Raw genomic sequence first — 24,818 nt, 5'->3', positions numbered from 1 at the left:
CAAAGGCCGAAATGAGCTTTTAAATTTCGCCTGCTTTAAGTTCATTAAAAAACAAAGCCCTTTCTTACTACCAGTACAATACTAGTGTTAAATCATTTTTGAGTTTTTGAACGTCCCATTTTAAATATTTCAACGGGTCGCGTGTGAATGGTGAAATTAGTAGAAAAAAAAATTTTTTTTTCAAAATTTGACCTTTATTGAAAAGTCTTAGGAAATCTCAAACACAAGTAATCAGCCTGGAATGTTCAATAGTTCTTGGAACAATTCTACAGCTGATTTCTGGCTCTGTGTAAGTGAACCAACTGGCTGGCCTAGCTGTCGTATGTATTCAGACGCCTCTATTATCAGCTCTAACTGCTCCGGCAATAACGATTTTAGAAATTTACTAAAGTGAGCCGAAAAAACATCTGTACAAAGAAATATTATGTAGTTATTTCTTGTTTCAAAATGTTTTCTTATTCTTGTTACCGTAGTATTTCATCACAGCTTCCTGTAGTTGACTAAGGTCGTCTTTTGCAGCCAGCGTCATAAGTTTGCAAAGGGCGTTGCATATCTGGCGGCACATGGTTTCATGGTGCTGAAACTCGGAAAAATCGTCGATATGTTCTGAGTTGGCCAATGAATCAAGTAGCGTAAACCAAATTCGGATATAGTAATTGGACAGGAGTTCTCGATGTTTCAGATTCAGCATAGCGTTGGCAGCAGAAATTCTGACTTTAAAGTTGGGGCAGCTTCGAAAGACCGTAAGAAGACTGTCGAGTAATTTATCCTAGAAAGACAAAAACGTTGCGGTTTCTGTTATAAGCCAAACTGTTTTCCATTTTTACCATCCAATGGGAGAATGCTGTGAGTAATTTTAAGTTCTGCAAAATATTTCCGCAAGCGTAGCAGGCATTCCAACGGTTCTACGGCCAGAAAATGAATTCAGCTAATAAGAGTCAGTAAAGGCAAGACTACGATTCATACTTTCATAAAGTTTCCTATCGTCGCTTGTTTTGCAATAACTGATATCACCTGATCCAATAAAAGGGCTGTCTCACTTCCTTGACTTGGAACATCTGGTATGATTTTCACGAAAATTCCAAGGGCACGTATTCCATTGCAGCGAACCTCAAAGAGAAAAAGCCGTGGAAATTTTGAACGCGATAGAAATACACACTTTCATACCTTCATAGATCCTTGCGCTGCATGGAGGGCAGCCTTAATTAGATTAATCAAGAAATCTCGGGGCATTTCTTCTAGTAAAGAATTTCTAAAATATTGATTTCAAAAATTACAAGGATCATTTAACAAAATAAAAAGACTGTCCTATAGCAAATATACTGGTCTTTATCCAACGTGTCTGCTAAATTGCCTAGGGCCCAACTTGCGTTCAATGCCACAAGGAGGTTACCATCTTCGAGCAAAGGTAGGATCTTTTCCGAGCTATCCAACAAAAATGATGCATCCTATGCAAAAATGTGTAAACTAAAGTTAAGCTTGGTACAGTAACCTACCCAAACTTACATCATTAAGTGTATTAAATGTGACCGCGAAGCCAAGAGTTCGTATGGACGCCGCTCTGACACTTGCATCTCCATCAGTCGCGCATCCCAAGGCCAACGTGACAAAAAGAATTCTCAGTTCTCGCTAGAGAATAGAAAAGTTTTAGCTCGTCCTAATATCGGTTTGACAATACATTATCATACTGGTAAGCATTCGAATATCTGTGAGCCAACTGTGGCGAGAGCGGCACAGGCTTCGGCTTTGAGCGGGGGAACGGATGCGGCTTGCAGTATGTCAGCAAGACCATGACGAATTATATAAATCCAAAGTTGGACAGCTTCATCGCGTGAAATGTACTGATCTATTAACAAAAATAATGAATCGTTATTTAATTTGATAGACGATTTTTGAAACCTAATTTACCGGAATCTTCCTTGTCCATTTCTTGCAAAATACTAGCCCCAACAAGAGCTAATGCTTTAGCACAACGAATTTGAATGCCCGAATCTTGATCAGTCAACAATTTGTGGCAAATCGAACGCACAATGTGTTGAAAATACGGCTTGGCAACACGAATATTAGAACGTGCTACTTCACCAATTACTAACAGACTCTCCAACGTTAATGGGAACCCTGACTGGCCATCAATCAACGTTAAGCAATGCTCAAGCAACCAGCATTTTCCTGAAGGTGATAAGTTTTTTAACTGTAAAACTATATTAAAATATATTTTTACCCGTTTTTTCTTCATTGAACATCTGAACAATTTGTGGATTGGCAGAACGTGCACAAAGCAATATCCGAAGAACCGATAAGCAAGCAACCTTAACGTCTGGGTCTAAAAAAATACGTAACTTGCTAATTGTAGTGATTGATAATAGGTAAAATAAAAAATAAAAAATAAATAAAATTGCCACCTTTGTTATCTAAGAAAGGGATACACTGCTGGATGGTTTTTGACACCAATTCCATTGGTAGCTTCTCGTACGGAAAAATGGTGGCTGCTACTGCTAGGCATTTCAAAATCTGAATGAGCGCACTGGCAGATTGTTCCGCACTCACTGAGAGTATTAATGAACGTTGGATTGCTATAATCGTTTCTGCAAGCGTGTGGCTCAAGGGAATAAAAGACCCCGTTCTGGTTTCCTGATATGAAGCCATAGCTAATGTCGGCTGGATAGCTTGCAGTAGCGACGACAACGCAACTAAAGCGCTGCAACGGACTTTGACTGAGCAATCCTTTAGTATTGGGGTGACCAGTGAATGGCGGTAAACTTGCCCCTGAGACGAATCAGGTAAAAAGGCTGACCAATACCCCATTATGGAACGCTGGTCGCAAAACTTGAAGGCAGCGGACAACATTTTTAGCGCGCTCGAACGGACCTTTCCCTGAGTTTCTTTCAGTCTTTGATAAGACTGTACATCGGAATCCGACAGCTCCGAATCTGAACTACTAATGGAGATGCTGTTTTTTGCCCAGGGTTTATTTTTTGTTTGGAGATGTAGTTCAATACCAATTTCCTCGCTGTGGCTATCTTGATTTCGATTCTTGGATTGCACTTTGCTAGGAGGGCGTTTCTTTCTCACTTTGGGATTCTTTGTTTGATCACACTTCAACGGAAGTTCTACAAATGGTACAGATGATGGACGAATTGGAGCATATTTTAGGGGCTGGCCGGCGATGCCGAATAGCATATAGTATCGTGCCAGGCCAAAGATAGTTTCCAAATGGGGCGCAGTTGAGGCGGTGAACCGGACAAATATGTTTTCCAACCCATAAAAACACAGGATGAGAACCTGCAAAATCAGTAAATAAACATTTATTTGCAGGAATGGTAAGTTATAAATTATTAAGGCATAACTTACCCTTAGAATATTCAAATTGCTCGGATCACAGTTTAATTGTTGCTCCTGAATTTTGATGAATTGTATGATACATGCCTCAACTAAATCTTTACAAATAGTTGACCAGTCTTTTTCACCTGAGCAGTAGGTAAAATTGCAGAGAACTTTTAGTATGAGTACTGTTAGATTATTAAGCTGTTGATCTTCATTCAACTTATTTATAACAAATCCAGAAGGACCAAGTAATATTTTTAGATCCTAGTTTCAGTGAAAAAATGGACATGAGTTACATGAATTGTTTGAAGTTTCTAGTATTTGACTTACTTTGGCTTGTTTGATCTCCTTATAGTTGACTGCCACAGCAAGAAAACTGAGGATATCAGCCAACACAGAAGAATTTTCATGCCTGAATACTGTTTGCAGCGTCCAAACAATCAATTTCTCTGATGTCTGATTGGACAATATTACATTTGGAAGTTGTAAAACTTGCTCCCATATTTGACAAGTTTTTGAAACTTTGAGAGATTCTTCTGGTTTAACAATTTCTAAAACATCTACCATGATGTTGACAGCATCCTATCAATGAGAATTGTTAATACAAAGAAAAATTAAATATAAAGAATCAGCTCACCTGGGCATTGACTGATATGTCTCCCCTCCTTTTAAGATCGAAAAAAAAAGCACTTAAATTATCCAAAAAATCTGTTACATCCTCAGAGGCCCCACTTTTTTTGCCCAATATAAGCATTAGCTTGTTTTGTACACCAGACAAATAATTCTCATTTGATGCTTTGTGCAGAAGCGCCATGCCTGGGCTTTCTTTTGTAACTCCTTGATGATATCACTTATAACACGTATTCCCTTTACAAAAAAGTTTTTTCGTCCATGCTTCTTATACCATTCAGTACCATAACAATACCTTGAAATGATTTTAGATATTGCTAAACTGTGTTAAGTACATTAAGGGAATACATATTTTATCATACACAACAAGTGTGTTATTTTGGGTATTTTACAGAGAAATCAGGTTACAAAAGCGACCAAGTCACAATTGTTTTTTTTATGTATTCCGGAGTGAAAAGAAGTGTGGGACTATGGCAATATGGCAATCCGTTTTACCCAAAATAAAAATAAAAATTATTGGCCTTTTTTTCTATTTTACTGCTATCGCCATCTACCCGTCACATTTCTAGTTAATTCTCTACATACACTGACCGAAAAATTTTTTAAGCCCGACTAAAAAGTCCGACTAAACATAAATAAGCCCGACTTTTCTCGGCCGGGCTTAAAATTGTTTTCTGAAAAAACTGAAACTCCTTGGAATTGGTTGAATATCACAGGGTACACTCAAAATTGAATGCTGATTCCGGGAAAATTGCTATTTTTTTCATTATATTCGGTGTATTGTGTAGAGAACTAACTAGAAATCTGACCGTTAGATGGCGACAGTATTGAGTAACATACACACACCGGATATTTGTACTGCATCACGCTAGCGCTGTACCGTACTGGCGCGCTAGCATTGCGTCAAATATTTGCTGTATTTAAAAAACGATTTACTTAATGAAAAACATAGCAATTTTCCCGGAATCAGCATTCAATTTTGAGTGTAACCTGTGATATTCAACCAATTCCGATGAGTTTCAGTTTTTTCAGAAATAAATTTTAAGCCCGACCCAGAAAAGTCAGGCTTATTTAGTCGGGCTTAAAATTTTTTTCGGTCAATGTATGTAGAGAATTAACTAAAAATGTGACGGGTAGATGGCGATAGCAGTAAAACAGAATAAAAGCCAATATTTTTTGTTTTTATTTTGGGTAAAACGGATTGCCATACTAGCAGACAGCATTGAACAATAATAATAACTGACAATAATAAATAACGAAAGAATAAGGTGAAATAAACTACCATCGGAAATTACACTTTTAAGATGCCCGCCGCCGATGTCAATGAAAATTCTCCCTGCACCGGATGGTATACTACAGGTAGTTATTTTCAGATTTAAAAACTTGTTTTTCTTCTACATAAACCACAATGTATAGAAGTACAAAAAATGATGCATGGCTTCGGCGACAGCAAGCATCCTCTAAAAGAAACCGCAGAGTTGGTAGAGAAAATTGCGAAAGAACAATTGATTCAGTTGTTGAATATGCTCCTTGAGGTTTCTGCTAAGATTAATTCCAAGAAAATCGATGTGAAAGAATTTCTAATTTTGTTGAGGTAATCATGTTTCACTTTTCTACTATGTCTGAGATTGTTTTTAAGCACCTTTTTTAAAACAGGCATAATCCTGTAAAACTTAGAAGGTTTTGCACATATTTGCAAGTTACAGAGTTTAAGAAATATGCCAAGGAAGATGATGGAACAAAAGACACAGTAGACTTCACCGAGTTTCCTAATAACAACCAAAAACTGCAATCTGCTCTTGCATTCTTGCAATATATTGACCCATCTTGTTACCTGTGTAATGTTGCTGATCCTACAAAGCCATCTCCTCTACTAGATGATACTTTTAGAGAACGAAATGAAAGGATTGAGAGAATGACAACAGCCATGGATGTACAACAATATTTGGAATATACCAAAGTATTTCAGTCTAACCAAGTTGCTGCTTTGAAGCAAAATCACTTGACTTTTGTTTTTAGGCAAAATGTACCTCATTTAAGAGGAACCAACCAAATGGCAAATTTCAAGATTGGTTGCTTAAAGATTCTTCCATTCCCGATGTAGCCATGAATGCCACTACGTGGTCTATTCTCAGCTATTTTGCATACGAAACCATCGCACAAATAGTGGATTTAGCTTTCATTGTGCGCAGGGATAACACTGCTGGACAAGTGAATGACGCCGTTGAACGCAACGTGGTACCTAGAGTCTCTCCAGCAAACGCGGATTTGTCGAAGGTAAAAGATATAGGAAAATTAAAGAATTATGCTATTATACAACGATATTTCCGTATTTTCAGCCAACATGGTCAAATTCGATGAGACCACTTCAAGTGGCCGAAGTCACGGAGGCTATCAGACGATTCAACAATACACACAATTCAATGTTTGCTCCTTTCCGACGCATAGGCGTTCCTTCTCTAGGATATCGATTACTGGCACTGTAACATTAACATGACTTTAATTCAAACGTATTCCAGCGGCTTCAAGTTCAAAAAGGCGAAAGCTGCATCATATATTGTTAATATGACTTTCAGCATCCAAATTCTTGCGTGCATTGTCGGGTGCGATCGGTTGTGCTCATCCTAAAAAGAACAATGACATTTGTGGATAAATTGTAAAAAAAAAGAGAAACCTGAATAAAAATACTCACACATAGAGTGCGCACAGAACTGTAATAGTGTGAATAATCTTGCGATAAAAAAAGCAAGAATCGCCATAATTCGGCAGTTATCTTAGCGATGCGAGTAACAGAAAATTTGTTCAGCATCGGGACAAACCCGGCAATGTACTTTGAGGTAATGTCGATTTCTGCCTTCTGCTTCAGCAATTTGAAATTGGTCATATCTAGACTAGGCAGTGGTGGGAACAGAGAACAATCCACTCCTTCATCGAATTTCTGAAGAATGCATGCAACTCTACTCCTGTTGTATAAAATTTTTACAGCTTCTAAAGTGGAAAGGAAAAGAAAATTAGAATAAGCTTATGTGTGTTAAGAATCCCATTACCTCTGAATGGCGGATCATTTTCTAAACCAGCAGCTAAACCTACAGCATGCATTGGTTTAGTGGTATCATTATGCAAGAAATCATAGCAGACAACAGCTTCAGTTATCCATGCTTCAGACATGTTTTCACCTTCAGGTGGGTGTCTGCATTTCACACGCAGCTTTCTCAACCTATAAAGCACAAACATACAGTATGACATGAATAGCTTTAGCATTACTGCTCAAATAAACAAATTTACCTAACATATTCTTGAAAAGATGTTGTTACATCCTTTTTCTTGGTAGCTGGGTTGATGACAGGCCCCACAACACATGTTATAGTGTTATTCAGTTTCTTGCTATCACAGTTTGTCGTGGATGTAAGGACAATTTCAGAATTTAGGTCTTTATAAGCAAAGATGTTACTCAGAACCCTGCTGGCATACTGTGCCCTCATATCGGTAAGGGTCATATTTTGGTTACACCTTGTAGTCACGTTAGATCGACCTCCACTGATCATTAACGGCTAAATAGGTAGAAGTCTAATAAGGTAATTTATTTAGTTAGAAGTGCAATCAACTATATTACGATCAGAGTCATAGAATTCAGAGTGTCGCTGAATATTTTTTTGAAATCAAGGTTGCTAATTGCTTGTTTTTCCATTTTTATCGGAGATCCGATAGCAACTTCGCTTGTCTGAACGAACAACATATGTTGAATAATACTTCAAGGTTGCCAAATCCTTCATATATTCATAACAAATTAAGAACAAAACGTTCGAAATTTCATAATTCATTTTTGCATAATGGCTTAGCTTATCGTTTAGAATTACACCGGCTAATAAAGAATGGGCACTATTGCCTCTATAGCATTTTCATGTAGTATCACTGAATGCAAAATATTGTGGAAGGATCGGTAACGTCTTTATGGCCATCAGTCCGATTTCTCACCTTGTATATCTTTCTTGCAACTATTAACGAGATCATTCCTGCTATCACGGAGTGACATGGCAACCCGTGCTCCTATACGACCATTAAAACTAGAACATGGAACACAATTAAATTGTTAATTTCACAAAAGACATAAAAATAGTTAAATACACTTTACCTTCTAAACAGGGAGGGCGCATATTGTGATACATACAAAGATAACAGAACAGGGTTGATAGAAATCCAAGCTTCATCCAACTGATTAACTATGGCTATGGCGCAAAGTCGTGCACACCGTTCCGTGGACATTCGTCGATCTTTCTTGGTCATAGTACTGCCCAATTTCTGTTTACGAAAACGATATAACAATAGGTATATGTAATACAAAAAAAAATTGATTAACACAAAAAGCCTGCTGGGTTCTAATGTACTTGGCCGTAAGTATCCGTAGCGCAAGCGCTGAGTAGATCGGAGAAAACTGGTCCAGGGCAAAGCATGGTAACTGATACGCCCCGACATGTCAATTCGGCACGTAACGTTTCAAAATATCCCTATATAGAAATGACTTAAGATTAATGCACTTGCTTTGTTTCACTGCTATATTCTCCTACATGTAAAGCATGTTTTGTAGCATTATAGCTGGCTGAGCATGGAGCTCCAACTTTTCCACACACAGATGATGTCACAGCAATCTGGCCTCTCTTCTTAGAGAGAAAATGTGGCATTACAATACGACTGAGGTTGAGAAGTCCAAAAACATTGCCATCAAAAAGGTCTTTGTCAACCCTTATATCAATATTCATCCACTCTGCTCTCTGGGATCTGCCAGCATTATTCACTAACACATCCAACTGCAAAAAGAAAAAAATAGGTAAGTTAGTGTCAGAATGTTAGGGTATGTCAATCAAATAGTTTGTTATCAAATTATACTGTTCCAAAATGTTGTAAAACAGCATCAAAATATTGCTGATGAAGTTCAAGTTTGGTAACATCAACAGGTAAAAGCAAAATATCAGTTTCAGAAAGGCCTGCCTTCTTCCCTATAACTACAGAATATAATAAACAACAATGGAAAGATAATTTTTCCTCAAAACAAGTATCATGTGTAAACATTTAAAAACTTACGTAGGCACTGGGTTTTGACTTTCTGCAGTTCATTTTCTCTTCTGCCTGATAAAACTACTTTTGCTCCATTTGCAACAAGCTGGGAAGTTTGAATCACAAAGATGTTATGTAAACTGGCTGTTATTTTAGATTTTATCTAAAATTTCCAATAATACCTCATATGCCAAATACTCCCCAATTCCAGAGGAAGCGCCAACTATCCAATAAACTTGTCCTTTCACCGAACCTAGGCAGAGTTACATCACAATAAATGGATTTAAAACTATTATCTAGAGATTAGGGTTTTCACAATGGACTTACTTAAACGTTTTCCAAATCTCTCTACTAGCATCAAAGTTAAATCACCATCACTGAATAGTATGAGAACAAGTAACACAGAGAAGAATATGGTAATGTAAAGGAGAAGCGACGTTAACTCCATTTTCAGTTTCGTATTGAGACCATTGGAGTTTGACAGGCAGACGACTTGTGTTTGATAATATTTGAAAGACAGCGCCACTAGATTACATATCGACGTTGGAATGTAATTTTACAATTTACCTTTTTATCAGTACATAATATTATTTTATTTTATCTCGCTTTGCATAAAAAATTGAAAGACTACTATAAATCAAGAACATGGGAGTTGGGACTTTGTTCAGCCCACATAAATAAAAATGCAGTTCTGCATCCCATGGCCACCGAGTTTAGATTACATTCTTCTTTAATTATAACATCATCTTTCTACTAAATGTTTCATTCATAACATATGACCGATGGATTGAGCTTTTTCACAAAACAACAGAAAGTGAGCTCTCTTTCTCTATAACATTAAAAATGAGTAAACCGTCAATCATTTTTTGCGTACGAACGCAATCTCTGAAGCATGACTTCTATTTCGGAATATTTTTTTTTGGTTTACCGACTGCGATTGTTATCTAATGTCCTCAGGGTACGAGCATCTCGTTTACCCCGCGTTTTGATTGCTGCTTGCAACCCATAACGACTAAGAAAGCTAGAAAAAAAAAATTTTGTTGCATTAGTAAGCTCATACTGCCTAGTAACTTATTAACTTACGTTCGGCCAAGTGAAGGAGCATATTGGCATACATATAGGAAGAAAAGCACAGGGTTGAGGGAAATCCAAACTTCGTCTAGTTTATTTACAATAGCAACAGCGCAAAGTTTTGCGCACCGTTCTGTTTTCATTCGTTTTTCATCTTCACCAATTTCCCCTCCTAGTTGCTACGGATAACGGATTTGCCGTAAACAAAAATTCGTATCGATTGGTTATGAAAAATATTCCGCAACGTACTTCTCCGGGATTTTCTGTCGCACAAGCAGTGAGAATATCTGAATAAACCATTCCGGGACAGATCATCGTTATGGAGATACCTTTAGTGTACAACTCTGATCTTGCGGTTTCAAAATAACCCTGAAAAATAATCAGAAAATTTTGAATTTTTATAAGGAACATGATATTATTTTTCGTGCTAACGTGTAAAGCGTGTTTAGTTGCATTGTAGGTGGCTGAAAAGGCAGCTCCCAACTTGCCCGCAACAGAAGACGTTACCACAATGTGTCCTTGTGCCTTAGCCAAGAAGTATGGTAGGACGACACGACTCAAGTTAACTAAACTGAAAACATTAGTATTAAACAAGTCCTTGTCCACTCGAAGATCTATTTTTTGAAATTCTGCTTTTTGGGATCGTCCAGAATTATTGATAAGCACATCTAACTAAACAGTAACGAGACGTTTACCAAAGAGAACTTGTTTCATAATGCTTTATTATACATTGTTACCTTTCCAAAATGGCGAAGCACTGAATCGAAATGCTCTTGATGCGATTCGACCTCAGTAACATCGAAAGGAAGTAGTAAAACGTCAGAATCGACCAAACCGGCTTTTTTGCCGACGGCTGTTTTTAACAAAAAAACATAAAATTCAAAGCATTACGCAGTTTTTTTTTTTTTTTTCAATTATCGCAATGTGCCAAGCCTTTTTTTACCTAGGCATCCGGTTTTGACTTTTTCCAATTCCAGCGCCCGTCGGGCGGAAATCACAAGTTTTGCACCATGGGCGGCTAACTAATAGTTACCCCTTTAGTCATTTCACAATTATAACCGTAGTTAATATTACCTGATAGGACAATTCTTTTCCAATGCCAGAAGAAGCTCCTACGACCCAATACACTTTTCCTTTGACAGAATCTTGTAGAAAGAAAACAAAAATTGGAAGAAAACATTTTTAGCCAAGTTTGCCTTATCATATTTAAGTAACCTTACCCAACGGTACTCCGAATTTCTCTTTTAGCATTAACGTTAAATCGCCGTCGGAGAATAGAATTAAACAGAGCAATAACACAGCACAAGATAGCACGGTAAAAAATAAATAAGCTGTAAAATCCATCATTAGACTGAACTGATCGCAGGTGCACGATGTGGGACACAAAACATCGACAAACCCGAGCAACCAACAACAAGCCAGCCAGTGGAATGAGGGCTGCAAAGAATTCACTGAAGGTGAATAATCCGGACAAACGAGTTTTCCGTTGTCTTTTTATTCGTTTTTTTTTTTAACTATCTACATTTGCATCAGCTCCTTTCCTAGGTAGGGTCAAAGATTTTTTATCCATGGAAATCGTGTTGCTTCTTCAAATCGGTTTCTAAACCGAAACCAAATTTTTCCTTATTCGGGTACGATCCGAACATTTGGTAGTCTAGGAATTTTAGTTCATCTAGACACGCTAATGTCTGCAATATCGATACTTTTCCTTTCACATAATACAAAATAGAAGACGAAATGTTAAAAAACATGAAAATTTGAAAAAAAAAAAACAAAATAGATATTTTCTTGCTAGTTTTGAGTAGAATTAACACTGAACATCTGTTACCCGAGCCCTAAAATGCATAACTGCGTATTGTGTGACGCAACTTGCTACCAATTGTAAAATCACGTGAGCTGTCGTTCCCTTTAAGTGAACAAGTTCTAACTGTAAACAAGTCGAGCAACATAGAACAAGTACTTTTCGATGAGAGAACCACGTTTCTCTTCGGTTTTCTACGAAATCTTTTCACAAGCTCCAGCTCAATCAATTCGACGCGTAATGCCAAAAGCCAAGTGTACATATTTCTCTAAATCTCCATCTGAAATAAACTAACTTAACCTTTTTTAAGAGTAGCGAATTTTTTCACATTATGCTTTGGTTCCTTAACTGCGAATTTGTCACGTGCCAATTTACAAACAATGCGTGCCAATTTTTCCTCCGTAGAAATAGCAAATGCGAATTCTTAAAATACAATTTTACTACCCGAAGCGCGGCACTAGCATAAATTTAAAAAAAAAAAAAATTTAAGAGACTTACGCTGTCGTTGGGGCCGCTGAGGTTGTCGATACTACAGTATTCCGTGCGTCATTCTGAACGCAACGACCTGACGTTATTCCTGTGTTAAACAATTGAAAAATGTAATTAATGGTAATTTCAAATGACTCTGATACACGTAAAGAGTGATGATTTTTAGTACGGAATATAGCAGAAAATAGGTAGAAATGCTTTAATTACATTGCCGAAAAATGCGTAGAGCACTAGGTGGCAGCTCGTACACCCATCGCGCCTTAAAACCGGTAAACACGATCACGTCGTCGAATCCTCTTTGACCGATGCATCAAAATTTTGCAGGCTAAGCTGAATCAAAATTGCGATTTCATCTACGCGTTAATGAACACTGAATATGGCGATCGGACGAATCAATTTAACCAGATATCTCATTACTGCTGTAAGAAGATATGCTTAAACAAGCCGATGCCGTAGCCTTGACATTCCCCAGAAGCAATGGAGCCACAATAAAGTAATACATTTTTAAAGTAAAAACTAAGGCGTTTGGCTACGAACAAATTCCTAGGTCTGAAGCATTTAGATTCAAGCCTATCATTAGAAAAGTATTAGTACGAATGTACTCGTGGCTCTCATACGTGGTCATAAACGTGGACATGCACATAAAAAAACAACAGACTAACTGCAGCACAATGAATTCAACTGCATCCCAAGGCTGGATTTCCTGTCATAAGAATTTTTCTCTTTCCCCTCCTCCTCCCCTTTTTTCCCGCTAGACCACGTCATGAGGTATAGGGGGGGAAGAAGGGGATCGTACGATGCGCTCCAACCAATAAGAGGCCTCCGCATTAAACAATCGATAGTTGAGTTTTCACACTGTATAGTTTAACAAAGAAAAAATTCCCAAAATCAATTGATAATAAAAAAAAAAACAAGAATAGCAGCATGCATTGTATTTTCACAGCGTTGAATTATTCGAAAATAGTTTTTAAGTAGATGTGAATCGATATTCGAAGAGAACTTACTAATCGATGAACCCTTGTAATATGGTTACGACCAGTTGCCACTTACAAGAACGGGGAGAAGGGGAAAATGGGCGGGACTAAGGGAGGAGGCTCCCGATGAAATGTTTAAGGGTGTATGTAATAAATATGCCGCGTGGTCCGTAGTTTCATTCGCCGGTTATCTACCTCCCCTTCTGGTTGCATTGCTTCCTTCAGCTCTTCCAAGCAATCTCAAAAGAAACCAATCATCATGGCATCTTTCCTGAACAAGAAATACAAGCTCGTCTCTTCCGATAAATTCGACGAGTACATGCAAGAACTGAGTAAGTTACGGACTTTATTGATCTTAACAATTTCCACTTTAACTTACTTCACGGGCCGGGTATGCTCCTACGTCGTGTTTCTTGATATTCCAGTTTCTTCAGCCGATTAAAATTTTGATCTACAGCTTCGTGAAATTTATCATAATTATTTGTTACCTTGGAGGAATTGTTGTTTCGTGCCAACAATTCTCGTATAGATGTAGTCTGGCTGGCACTTGTGAGAGATTGGCTGTGTTTGAAAAATGCTGACGTTCATGTTGGCGTCTTGACGCTTAGAACATTCCCGTCTGGTTAATGTGAGGCCTGTTCTGACATTTAGCCAGAAACACCTACCTCTTGGCCAAAATTTGTTTTTTCACATTTATTTTAGAATCCTTGTTCTAACGCCCAATCACGTTATTCTGTCTAAAGGTGGATGTCTGTCGCTGCAAAGTATTAAAAAGAATAATTATAATAACTTTTCTTTAAATATAGAAATTGGTTTCGTGATGCGCAAGCTGGGGAACAGCGCGACCCCGGTGGTGGAATTGACCTGCGAAGGCGACGAGTACACCATGACCACAACCACGATGCTCAAGACGACTACTATCAAATTCAAACTTGGCGAGGAATTTGAGGAGGAGAGAGGCGATGGAGCTAAAGTCAAGTCTACGATTACCCTCGACGGTAACAAAATGACTCACATCATGAAGGGTGACCCTGAATCGACCATCATCCGAGAATTCAACGGCGACGAAATGAAGGCCGTAAGTGTTTTTTTTTTCTTTTAAAAGTTGCTAGAATTTGAGTAAATTGTTTTTCGCCAACAGGTGTTGACCGTCAATGATGTCGTTTGCACACGTATCTACAAAGCCGAATAGAATGAATCAATTGTTCATGGAAAAGCTTTCGGTTAATTCCTGTTACTCTTCAAATGCAAACTAAGAATCTGAACTTGAGATCTGTTTCTTGCCAGTTATATTATTTTTGAAATCTCCATGGCTTGTTTTTGCTTTGTTATCATTTGAAATCTGTTGTTTTGATCTAGTATGCTTAAAATACAGGAAAATATTCAAAACTGTACCCAGTCAAGTGTTTTATTTAAGACCTAATTCTTTTCCATAACCCTGGGTGTAGAACATTCCAAATAGCAAATTGTACTAAATTAATACACATATTTGGGTCTAAATAATTACCCATGGTTTTTTAAAGTCTCATAGCAGAAAATAAACATTTGAGAAAAGACCATTTTAGAAAATATTTTAGCCTAAGCAAAAAATATCTACTAACTAACATAATGCCCTACGTAGACTAGCTCCAAACGTCGGCCGAATAGCGACGCTGAGTTTCTAACTTTTTGACAAAGGCCTGAGCTTCGCTGGCTGACATTTTCCCATATTTACTGCAAATATCAACAATGATGTCATGCACATCACGTGCCATATTTCGCGCGTCCCTGAGTTAGCCGACAAACACCAGGATTAGATATTGACATATAAGTAATTCGATCAAGTTGACTTACCCGCACACGTAGATGTGGCCATTTTCCTCGCTGATAATGCGCCATATGTATTCTCCTTGTTCTTTGAGCAAGTGCGTAACGTAGACTTTGTTATCGGGCTGTTCTCGAGAGAACGCAGTATGTAGCTGAAAGTGGGAAATTCAGAAAAAAAATGAAAATAATATAAAACATTTATAAAAGATAACATATATACCAAACTAAAAAAAAATTATAATAATATATTTTACCGTGAGTAGGCCTTCTTGGATACTCTCTTCGAACTCTTCCTCATAAAGGAAGTCTTCCTTTTTTTTACGACAGCCAAAGAACAGAACAGTATCACCTACCGGCTTGCCTTTACAATTGATTTTAGAGAGTTACTATAATTGTAAAGACTGCCTGCAGAAAAAAATTCAAATGGTACCTTCTCGTTTCACTTTGAGACGCTCCTGGATGAATCCACGGAAAGGAGCCACTCCTGTTCCTGGACCAATCATGATAATTGGAGTTTGATGACGCGCTGGTAATCTGCAGTGCAACAGTTGAATAACAAGATAAGACGAAGAAAGAATCGGGTTTTTACAAGTTGTAAAAATTGAAAACCAAATACCGGAATTGTGACTTGCGAATGAATACGGGAACCTGATGGGGTGGCTGGTCCGGTTGGGGTTTCTTGGAGGCGAGCCAAGTGGTGGCTACTCCTTTATTGATTCGTCCGGTTGGAGTTGTATATTTCAAGAGCACGGCTGTTATGTGGACGGTCTCCGGATGTAACTAATAGAATTCGAACTCAATCAAGTAAGCCTGGAACAGTGTTATAAAATAATGGACTAAATTGGGTACTTTGGACGAAGAGGAGATGGAATAGTAGCGCGATTGCAGACGGGTCAGTAACTCGCAGACGAGATCCAAAGACGGCTTGCATGACGGCAAATCTTCCAAAATATGCAACAAGCTTCGGTTGTCTTGCAATACCCACTGCTGATAAAGTTCCTTGCCCTCGGGGCTGGAACTAGTCATCTTTAACAATTTCTGCTTTTCCTGTATAATTAAGAATCGTGTCAGTAAAATTAAAATTTATCGTGTGCATCATGAATTCAAATAATACCTCAAAATTGGTAGTGTGTTCGGCCAGTTCTTTCAAAACGTGCGTACGAGGATTGGACGTGATGTCGAGGTAATAGGAGAGAGCTGTTCTAAAGGTACACGGACAAGGAAACGGATGCTTCTTCGTCGACTGATCTACAGGGAAAATAAAGGGAAAGTGATATTAACGAATTTATTTTATTCTCACTTTTCTTTTAGACTTTGCTCTCACAGCTAAATTTACCGTCGATATTGACCAAGGATATTGGAGTGTCCAGATCGACCGACAACAGCTCGCCGAACCGATTGACCAAGACAGGATCGTTCACCGGATACACGGCCACATGATCACCTATCGAGGAAACACTATATTACTGGGTTCATTCATTGGAATGTATATCAATAGACTTACCCGCGTCATATCTCAACTTGGAATTGGAAATATCTAACTCAATGTGCATACAACTGCGTCCACCTCCCTTGTGCAATTCTCGCCAGGCAGTTACTTGAGAGAGGAAAGGATTTTTGGCATCAAAAGGCCTTTGGAAAAAATTTAATTAGTAAAGGTTTAAATTCGTGTCTCAAGGAATAGCCAGGAAATCTGAAATTATTACGGTCGCTGTGTCTGATAAGCACGAAGCCGGGCAATTTCACCGGTAAATAGTTTTTCGGAGGGGACATCAGGTATTTCAAGACGATACTGCCGCATGGAAATTTCTTGCAAATTCATTTCTAAGCCAAAAAAGTCTAAAACGGCGGGCCAAAGGGTGTCCTTCCATGTTAGAAAATCTTCCTCCATACTAGGCATTCAAAATGAAAATCAATAGGCATAAATTGAGAAAGGTTGTGTTAGCTGATTCAATTACTTCCCATCGTCGTCACCTACACCGGCTTCTACCACCCGTGTTGCACCTAATTCTTCCATACGTTTGTCCACATATTTTCCCATTGCATTGAAATGTTCATAGGTCTTGTTTCCGAGACCAAATACCTGTAAGGCGAGAATAAATTTGGATACTACACCATTATAGATATACTATTTTCGGGTAGTGAATCATACAGCATAGTTAACACCGGTCAGATCCGGTTCTTCAGACTTTAACCATTCGTAGAAGGCGCTTGCATTATCCGTGGGATCACCTTCACCGTATGTCGCCATGCAAAATATAACTAAAGAATTATTGATTTCACTCAACTTGGAAAGCTCTTCCTGAAATCACAGAATGGTAACTATAAAAATAAAGAGATCATAATTGCATAGCAATTATTGAATACCATTTCACACTCTTCTGGATCAGCTGGGTATAATGCTTTCATGCCGTACCTAGCAGCTTCTTTCACAAGGCGTAGTGCAAATTCTTCAGCTGTCCCTGTCTGACTACCATAGAATACTACAATGTTTTTTCCAGAGGCTTTCATTTTTGCTATGAAACTGCTGTCATTGGCTTTTGGAGCTACCAAAGTAGGCCTTTGGAATGCAAATATAAAAAACTTTATGAAATTGAAATGAAAAAGACTACTTCTATGCAACTTACTGCATTGTGTAGCCTTTGCTTGGAGGTGGCTGGGGTTTGGAGCTGCCCCGAAAATATACCCAATAGATCCCAAACCCAGCCATCCCAGCAAGAAGAACTATGTCTAGGACCCCAAACATTGGAGCAGAAGCTGCGGCCATTGCTGCTGCATCACCTGTTCCTGCTGCTATGTCATCCATTCTGGTCTGATCTGCAACGGGATGTATGTATAAGTTTCAAAAATGGTTCTGCCGCAAAAGCATAGAAACTGGAAGGTGTATAACACCATGGACACATCACACCCATGCTTCATTAAAGCAACAGGTGATTAAAACAACAAGGGCACCATTTTAATACATAGATCAGAGGAGCAAGTTCACAGATAGCACAAACCTGACGACGAATATCAACAGGTGGTAATTGGAGAAGAATACAGACGAAAAGCTAACGCGTTATGCAATGAGTTGGCTCATCAAATGATTTACAACGGTAAGATCAGATGAAAGTATTCGTTAAAATTTATTCACAAAACGAATGAAGTATCAACTACGTATATACATTCACCAAATGCCGAAACTAAGGTTAAACTACTCTTGTTTAACGGTATTCGTTCGGCGAGATAACCCTACAGCACTGTCAAATCATACAACCATACTTTTCGACCTGCCCAAGGTCAACAAACAGACAAGAAAGACTTAACGCACGTAAACGGCACCCTAGTAATGTGGATAGGAGTAAGCAGTGCCCCCTGGAATCGATTATCTTGGGACCATCTGTTGGCCCGCTAATTCATGTGGTTTAATTATCAAATTTTATATAACAACGATATTCCAAAAAACTAACGAAAGTAAAAAATAATAAATAACTTAAAGACGACAAAGCCATTGATGAAACCAATTTGTTGAAGAAAAATAGACTTAAAGTAGGCTGAGAACCTGAAACGAACAATTTTATCAGAAGTTAATTAGTTGCGACATAAGCAACCTACTTTAGACTGGAGTTATCTGAAGTGGACGATAACGGAAGGATAACATTTGTTTGCCAATCAAGCATAGATACTGTGAAAAAGTTAGGTGTTCAATGCCCTTACTCCGCCTTTACATTTAACCGGTATTCTTTATACAAAAAGACTATTTTCGCCTTTTTAATTCAGGTAAAAAAAACCTCTGCAGTTATAAACCACGACATCAAATTAAGGACTACATACTATAATAATATGCTCTATCGGAAGTTATAAAGAAATCAGGCAATCTTTTTTAGCAAATTCTAAGAAGCAGACATATTCTACTTTGACTTGGATTTTCCATGAGAAAGTGGCCTGAAAACTGACACGGATCTTAACTACAGGCATTAGCATAACTTAGTTGTCATGGGTAAATTCAAAAAGATACCGGATGATCTGCGAAAAGACCATTCAACCGTATGCTTTGTCGAATTTTTCTTTTGCCAAAAGCTCTTACTGGGTCTTCCCCAATGTAAGGAGTGCTCCATATAAACATTACTAACACATTTATGGTATCACGAGAAAGAAACTGTAACAATTTATACAATGATCTATAAGCTTCGTATTTACCTCTAATCCGAGTAAATGTTATCAAACACTTAAAAACGTGAGCTGAAGCGCGCCTCCTTGGACAAGTTCAGACCTACAGAGCTCAGTTGCAGACAAGCGATTGGTTGAATAAAGATTTACGAAACAAAAATACAAACGTAAAAGAAAAAAGATTGGACTACCACCTGATCGCGAGTCTCACTATACAGAAAGTACCTTTTTGTCTGCCAAAGTTCCAACTGTTTTATACTTTTTTGTCGAAGTTCAGCCCTAGTACACCATGGTTCAGCAGTACAAAGAATTAAGCTGGCAACGCAGTACCGATGGCATCGATGTCCAACTGCCTGTCATATATATAACAGCTGATCGGATCCAAGATAACGAAAGTTGTTGTTTTTGAGTTTTTGACTGATTGTTTTGAAGGTGTCTCCGAAAAGGAAATAAATACTGTGACGGGAAAACCAAATTCTACTCATATTAAAGGTTTCCATCTTTTGTGGATACGAAGTTTGGAAATCTCGTACCGTCATTGCTTTGGTGTTTCAATCTCTGTTACAGATGGACCGTGTACGAAATGATGTGATTGCTAGTAGGCCATCTGTTTTTCCAAGAAGACCGTGGATGATGAGTCTTGGAGCAGCCGCGGCTGGTGGGGAAGGAAATAAAGGATTAAAAGGCATTGTTGCAGGTAAAATCAAAATTTTGCATGAATCTTTAAGTAAAAAACATTTCAGCAAGTGGTGGTAGCTTATATATGGGAGTTTCAAAGTGTTATTACAATTGAATTTATCGGATACAACTATTCCTTTAATTTAATATGGATCTGCATGCATTCATATTTTGGCATCAAGCCAAGTACTTCAAGTGCTTTTACAATAATTGAAATAGGCACAATTTCAACGTCAAAAATTAGAAAAATAATTGGATGGCAATCTTTCTATACCTCTGTCTCCAGATATGCCTTATCAGCTAATATTGTTCCATTCCAAATTTTCATAGGTGGTATTACTGGTGGAATTGAAATCTGTATCACATTTCCAACTGAGTTTGTTAAAACTCAACTGCAGTTGGATGAAAAAGGTGGAAAGCGGCAATATGATGGTATTATCGATTGTGTCAAGAAAACGGTCCGCGGACATGGAGTTTTGGGACTTTATCGTGGATTGTCTGTCCTCCTCTATGGCTCTATCCCTAAATCTGCCGTTAGGTAAAAGAATAAGTCTTTGCTGCTTGGATTCCTTTTCTCACAATAAATTATTGGTTTAGATTTGGAGCTTTTGAAGAACTTAAAAAGCGCAGTGTCGATGCCAACGGAAACTTGACAGCTGGTCAGCGGCTTCTGTGTGGTTTAGGCGCTGGCGTAGCAGAAGCTATTTTCGCTGTAACGCCCATGGAGACCGTAAAGGTCAAATTCATCAACGATCAACGATCTGCCAAACCCCAGTTCAAAGGTTTCTTTCATGGCGTACGAACCATCATCAAGAATGAAGGTAAATAGTAGTTGCATAAACCTAGATAAGATTCACAAAGAGTTTTATCTCCATTGACATCCGATAATAGGAATAAGAGGGACGTATCAAGGTCTTACGGCCACTATCATGAAGCAAGGGTCCAATCAAGCCATCCGCTTTTTCGTGATGGAAACCTGTAAAGATTGGTATCGTGGAGGAGATTCTAAGAAGTCTGTACCAAAACTCGTTGTAGGTGCCTTCGGTGCCGTCGCTGGTGCCGCATCCGTATTCGGCAATACTCCGATCGATGTCGTGAAAACCCGTATGCAGGTTGAATAAGGCTATTCATCAAGTATATTCAAATCAGTGAACAGCACCTTTTGCAGGGTCTCGAGGCTTCCAAGTACAAAAATACCATGGATTGCTTTGTTCAAATTTGGAAGAAAGAAGGTCCTAAAGCGTAAGTTTACTACAAAAATATTCTCTCAAAAGGATTAAATATTTATACCTCTTCATGATTGGTAGTTTTTACAAGGGAACCATTCCACGAATGAGCCGCGTCTGCCTGGATGTGGCCATTACTTTCATGATTTACGATTCCTTCATGGAGCTTTTCTCCAAAGTTTGGAAGTAATGGGTGAAGGGTCTCTCCAGTCGACGAGGAAAGGTACCGCACGACTTCGCCTTGATGTTTTTCCAGGTGTCATTCTAAGTTTGTAGTTTGATGGTAAAGATCCAGAGCTCCCCAGCTTTTTTCTTTTTTTTTGGGCCTTTATTTTCTCTAGTTTACAGAGTCTACATGCACAAAATCAAAGTTTTTAGATTGCTAAACGGCCGGCGATTTTGCTGGTAGGATAATCTTGTCGCTGTTGTTTTAGATGTGTCCTAGATATTTTACAAATTCTCAGAAACGGGTTGTGGGGAATCAATTCAATGTTGGGTTTTATTCCAGAAAATGCGAACTATATCTCTTCATTCTGTATAAGCATTCCGAATCCCGGTAATCAGTGTCTGCTGTCTTTTTTTCTAAAGTAATTATGTTGGATGTTACAATTGTTCTGCACACACTATATAACGATACCGCACAGCCGTCCCCTGTTGGAATTGCGGTAACTGAATGTTTAACATTTATATACATTAATCCACTGTATTATTGCCGCCACGCACAATACAGCAATGAAAACGACTTGTTTTTTTTTGTGTCTTTTTTTTTTCTTTTTGGCCAAATTTTTCAACGAGGCGAGGGCGGAAAAATGTGGGAGGACGCGGAGGATAGTGGGTGCGGTGAAAACAAATTCATTAACCTGGTTGACGTAAGCAAAATGACAGCGGCCGGACACACGAAACCAAGTAATACACAATAACCTTGTGGTAATCATCAAGAGGCATGAATGCAGGAAAACACTGAGGTGAAAATCGTCGAACCCCCGGGTGTAAAGAAGAAAGGTGGGGCAGAGCGAAGGGGGGTTTGGGAGAGGCGGAAAGTGCGTCTGCGTTGAACTGTACTGTACACATATTATAAAGGAGCGCAGGTAAGGACATATATCACTTCGGATTCTGTCGACAGATAATTGGGGTGAGGGTGAGGAAATGAAGTAAGAGCGAAACAATCAAAACTTAAATCAGGTGTAGATGTGTGTGCTTACCCTGTAGACAAAGGGATTCTATGAACATTGATAGGCTTAAAATTAGGCTAAATCGGAACTGAGCGGATGAAGGCCAAGGACAGCTAGGGACAACGGAATGCAACAATTGGACGTGATATCTTTAGTAAATGAAATAGAAAAGACAATCGGAAAGAGAAAAAACACACGCACACAGAACACGCGCAATTGGACTTGAAAACATGAACTAAGAGAATGGAAGTAGTAATAATGATAACAAGAAAGCCCAATGCCATTCAAAAATTGAATCGTCAACACTCATCGCGGCCTTGGCCTTGGCCGACTCGTCCTCCTTTTCATCCTTTTTATCCCTCGCAAGTACCTTGATAGCACAGGAAACATATAATAAATCTGGGGGAGCTTCAAACACCCATGGGTTGCTCTCGATCCATGCGTTCTTTGAACATGATCGTCTCTTCGTAAATTAGTTCCTTAAGTTTTTCCTTTGGCAAATCATCCAGCTCCATTTCAAATTTGAATGGTTCCTCAGCGACGGGCTACCAACGTAATTTCATTACACTAAGCTATGGCTAATTTACAGAATCAAATGTATGCATACCTCATCGGCTGGGTCATAGTACTGCTCCAAGTAAGGGTGAGCTAACGCGTCCTCCACGATGATTCGTTTATGAGGGTTGAACGTCAACATTTTGTCCAATAAATCCAGGGCTTTGGCGTCGGCATTGGGATATAATTTTGTCCACGGTACTTTGGGTTTATATGGTAGTGATTGCAAATAACTCCGCGCCTAAAAACAAAACAAAAAATAACGTAAATAAAATAGAAGAATTAGTACATTAAGAAATAAAGAAAACATGCATGTTCTAATGTTAGTTCATGTTGTAAAAAAATAAAATAATACTTTTTCATTTATTATGCACTGGAGATCGTCTGGCGTGGGGGATCCAAGGACTCCGAGAATGTGGTTCAGCTGATCTAGATAATGCTTTCCAGGAAATATAGGTCGGTTTGAAAGCATCTCCGCCAAGATGCATCCGACAGACCAGATATCAATCGATTTTGTGTAGCCCTAGATAGCAGGATGTACGAATGTGAATGTTTGCTTATTCATTTTTGGCTTTATTTAAAAACTAAGTTATATACTTTTGAGTTAAGCATAATTTCGGGTGCTCGGTACCAGCGAGTGGCGACATACTCTGTCAGGAAACCAGTATGATCGTGATCCGGATCGGCCACTCGTGCAAGGCCAAAGTCACAAATCTGCAAACTGAAACGTTAGAAAGACTCACAGGAATGAAACGTTAATTACATGACTTACCTTGAGATCACATGTAGTATTTAGAAGAAGGTTTGATGGTTTCAAGTCACGGTGTAGAACATTGGCTGAATGGATGTACTTGAGACCACGCAAGATTTGGTAGAGAAAGTAGCATATGTGATCATTGCTTAATCTCTGAAAAGGAGATATGATTCAGGCAATGTAAATATAAACATGTTTTCAATGAACTTACCTGTGTTTTCAGAAGTTTGTACAAGTCAGTTTCCATTAGACACTGTACAATGTATACATCTTTCATTTGGTCGATGTCAACAGAACGAATAATGTCCCGTATGTCGATGATCTGTCAAAGCATTCATACAGGGAAGTTTAATTTCTGATTATTTCTGAAATATTGGAGATTAATTACTTACATTTTCATGCTTGAAGCGAGTCAAGATTTTGATTTCTCTCAGTGTGCGTTGACAGTAGGTCTGATGCTCAAATGGGGAAATCTTCTTGATGGCAACTTTGGTCTTGGTCAGATTATCATAAGCAGACCTACAAATAGCAATATTTAATCTTAGATTGGATTTTAAACGTGAGTAACAAAGCCAATGAAATAGTGAAATGATTCCTCAAAAAAACAAAGCAAAAAAACTTCAAGCCGCAGCTAGCACTTGCACAACTGTTTGGCTAGGGACAATAATAGGGTACTTTGTGTGTATGCATTAAATCTCTTGTAATAAAAAAAAAGTGTATGGGAGCTTCAATTTGACACCGCTCCTGTCAAATAACACTTTAAGGTGTGTATGTACTGTATACATTTCCTCGATATTGAACCGTTGGTAAGGCCGACAAAGCCAAGATGCTACCGCCTTGTCACCGGATAATTGTAATAGTTTTAGTACTTACACAACCATTCCATATGCTCCTTCTCCAATATAAGCTAAATTGGTATATCGAGGGCCACATTCGAAACTCTGCCCTCGAATTACTTCTATTTTTCGTTCACCTCCTTGATCAGACGCCATTTTCTAAGATAAAATCCCGATCTTGATCTGCCAATTTAAGCAGCAACACTCGCCCTGTGAACCCAAAATGAAAGTAATGATTAGCTACTATATTTTCTTTCCATAAAATATAGCTTTTTTCGGAAATTACTATTAATAGTTTTTT

General features: G+C 38.4%; 9 protein-coding genes across 11 annotated transcripts; 3 read left to right on the top strand and 6 right to left on the bottom strand.

Moving 5' to 3' along the window:
• Positions 1-154: 154 nt before the first annotated feature.
• On the bottom strand, positions 155-4,138 carry LOC130693503 (HEAT repeat-containing protein 6-like). Its single transcript, XM_057516656.2, has 14 exons — positions 3,962-4,138; positions 3,655-3,906; positions 3,352-3,588; positions 2,403-3,282; positions 2,222-2,323; positions 1,909-2,169; positions 1,689-1,846; positions 1,507-1,629; positions 1,324-1,448; positions 1,168-1,252; positions 967-1,110; positions 828-905; positions 469-769; positions 155-407 (listed from the first exon to the last, which is right to left on the bottom strand). Exons 1-14 carry the CDS (start codon positions 4,136-4,138, stop codon positions 232-234), a joined length of 3,099 nt encoding a protein of 1,032 aa, XP_057372639.1. The 3' UTR covers positions 155-231.
• A 1,029-nt stretch (positions 4,139-5,167) lies between these two features.
• On the top strand, positions 5,168-6,670 carry LOC130693536 (transcription initiation protein SPT3 homolog). Its single transcript, XM_057516702.2, has 5 exons — positions 5,168-5,313; positions 5,371-5,548; positions 5,611-5,914; positions 5,974-6,231; positions 6,294-6,670. The coding sequence occupies exons 1-5, from the start codon at positions 5,259-5,261 to the stop codon at positions 6,438-6,440; spliced, it is 942 nt and encodes a 313-aa protein (XP_057372685.1). The 5' UTR covers positions 5,168-5,258; the 3' UTR covers positions 6,441-6,670.
• On the bottom strand, positions 6,264-7,693 carry LOC130693532 (DALR anticodon-binding domain-containing protein 3-like). The gene is made up of 5 exons (XM_057516698.1): positions 7,568-7,693; positions 7,240-7,505; positions 7,002-7,171; positions 6,647-6,942; positions 6,264-6,578 (listed from the first exon to the last, which is right to left on the bottom strand). The coding sequence occupies exons 1-5, from the start codon at positions 7,688-7,690 to the stop codon at positions 6,459-6,461; spliced, it is 975 nt and encodes a 324-aa protein (XP_057372681.1). The 5' UTR covers positions 7,691-7,693; the 3' UTR covers positions 6,264-6,458.
• Positions 7,694-7,704: 11 nt separating this feature from the next.
• On the bottom strand, positions 7,705-9,514 carry LOC130693530 (dehydrogenase/reductase SDR family member 7-like). Its single transcript, XM_057516694.2, has 8 exons — positions 9,334-9,514; positions 9,189-9,259; positions 9,034-9,112; positions 8,839-8,954; positions 8,520-8,759; positions 8,340-8,459; positions 8,087-8,253; positions 7,705-8,018 (listed from the first exon to the last, which is right to left on the bottom strand). Exons 1-8 carry the CDS (start codon positions 9,452-9,454, stop codon positions 7,913-7,915), a joined length of 1,020 nt encoding a protein of 339 aa, XP_057372677.1. The 5' UTR covers positions 9,455-9,514; the 3' UTR covers positions 7,705-7,912.
• An 81-nt stretch (positions 9,515-9,595) lies between these two features.
• Positions 9,596-13,018, bottom strand: LOC130693531 (dehydrogenase/reductase SDR family member 7-like). The gene is made up of 9 exons (XM_057516696.2): positions 12,575-13,018; positions 11,298-12,455; positions 11,152-11,222; positions 11,021-11,099; positions 10,815-10,930; positions 10,510-10,749; positions 10,327-10,446; positions 10,090-10,256; positions 9,596-10,027 (listed from the first exon to the last, which is right to left on the bottom strand). Exons 2-9 carry the CDS (start codon positions 11,422-11,424, stop codon positions 9,931-9,933), a joined length of 1,017 nt encoding a protein of 338 aa, XP_057372679.1. The 5' UTR covers positions 11,425-12,455; positions 12,575-13,018; the 3' UTR covers positions 9,596-9,930.
• Positions 13,019-13,502: 484 nt separating this feature from the next.
• LOC130693555 (sodium/calcium exchanger regulatory protein 1-like) lies at positions 13,503-14,631 on the top strand. The gene is made up of 3 exons (XM_057516727.2): positions 13,503-13,673; positions 14,148-14,419; positions 14,483-14,631. Exons 1-3 carry the CDS (start codon positions 13,601-13,603, stop codon positions 14,531-14,533), a joined length of 396 nt encoding a protein of 131 aa, XP_057372710.1. The 5' UTR covers positions 13,503-13,600; the 3' UTR covers positions 14,534-14,631.
• A 104-nt stretch (positions 14,632-14,735) lies between these two features.
• On the bottom strand, positions 14,736-18,455 carry LOC130693565 (NADPH--cytochrome P450 reductase-like). Of its 2 annotated transcripts, none has more exons than XM_057516739.2 (15): positions 18,056-18,455; positions 17,775-17,964; positions 17,515-17,707; positions 17,300-17,449; positions 17,106-17,230; positions 16,854-17,039; positions 16,652-16,779; positions 16,484-16,591; positions 16,262-16,395; positions 15,997-16,194; positions 15,764-15,927; positions 15,578-15,681; positions 15,402-15,508; positions 15,175-15,299; positions 14,736-15,108 (listed from the first exon to the last, which is right to left on the bottom strand). In XM_057516739.2, exons 1-15 carry the CDS (start codon positions 18,057-18,059, stop codon positions 14,964-14,966), a joined length of 2,061 nt encoding a protein of 686 aa, XP_057372722.1. In that variant the 5' UTR covers positions 18,060-18,455; the 3' UTR covers positions 14,736-14,963. The 2 variants fall into 2 exon arrangements, with proteins under 2 accessions (XP_057372722.1, XP_059350323.1); XM_059494340.1 differs by having other exon boundaries at positions 18,147-18,455.
• LOC130693568 (putative tricarboxylate transport protein, mitochondrial) lies at positions 16,612-21,942 on the top strand. 2 transcript variants are annotated; one of them, XM_059494348.1, is made up of 7 exons: positions 16,612-16,617; positions 19,864-19,993; positions 20,305-20,512; positions 20,572-20,795; positions 20,866-21,086; positions 21,143-21,216; positions 21,282-21,942. In XM_059494348.1, the coding sequence occupies exons 2-7, from the start codon at positions 19,864-19,866 to the stop codon at positions 21,388-21,390; spliced, it is 966 nt and encodes a 321-aa protein (XP_059350331.1). In that variant the 5' UTR covers positions 16,612-16,617; the 3' UTR covers positions 21,391-21,942. The 2 variants fall into 2 exon arrangements, with proteins under 2 accessions (XP_059350331.1, XP_057372726.1); XM_057516743.2 differs by lacking the exon at positions 16,612-16,617 and adding an exon at positions 19,632-19,788.
• A 94-nt stretch (positions 21,943-22,036) lies between these two features.
• LOC130693527 (mitogen-activated protein kinase 1-like) lies at positions 22,037-24,725 on the bottom strand. The gene is made up of 8 exons (XM_057516691.2): positions 24,555-24,725; positions 24,074-24,200; positions 23,893-24,003; positions 23,700-23,834; positions 23,525-23,641; positions 23,283-23,450; positions 22,980-23,168; positions 22,037-22,917 (listed from the first exon to the last, which is right to left on the bottom strand). The coding sequence occupies exons 1-8, from the start codon at positions 24,671-24,673 to the stop codon at positions 22,783-22,785; spliced, it is 1,101 nt and encodes a 366-aa protein (XP_057372674.1). The 5' UTR covers positions 24,674-24,725; the 3' UTR covers positions 22,037-22,782.
• Between the last annotated feature and the right edge of the window lie 93 nt (positions 24,726-24,818).

The sequence above is a fragment of the Daphnia carinata genome, chromosome 3 (genome assembly GCF_022539665.2).
Source record: "Daphnia carinata strain CSIRO-1 chromosome 3, CSIRO_AGI_Dcar_HiC_V3, whole genome shotgun sequence".
Classification (NCBI taxonomy): Eukaryota; Metazoa; Arthropoda; class Branchiopoda; order Diplostraca; family Daphniidae; genus Daphnia; species Daphnia carinata.
This window is presented reverse-complemented; position numbering and strand designations above follow the sequence as displayed.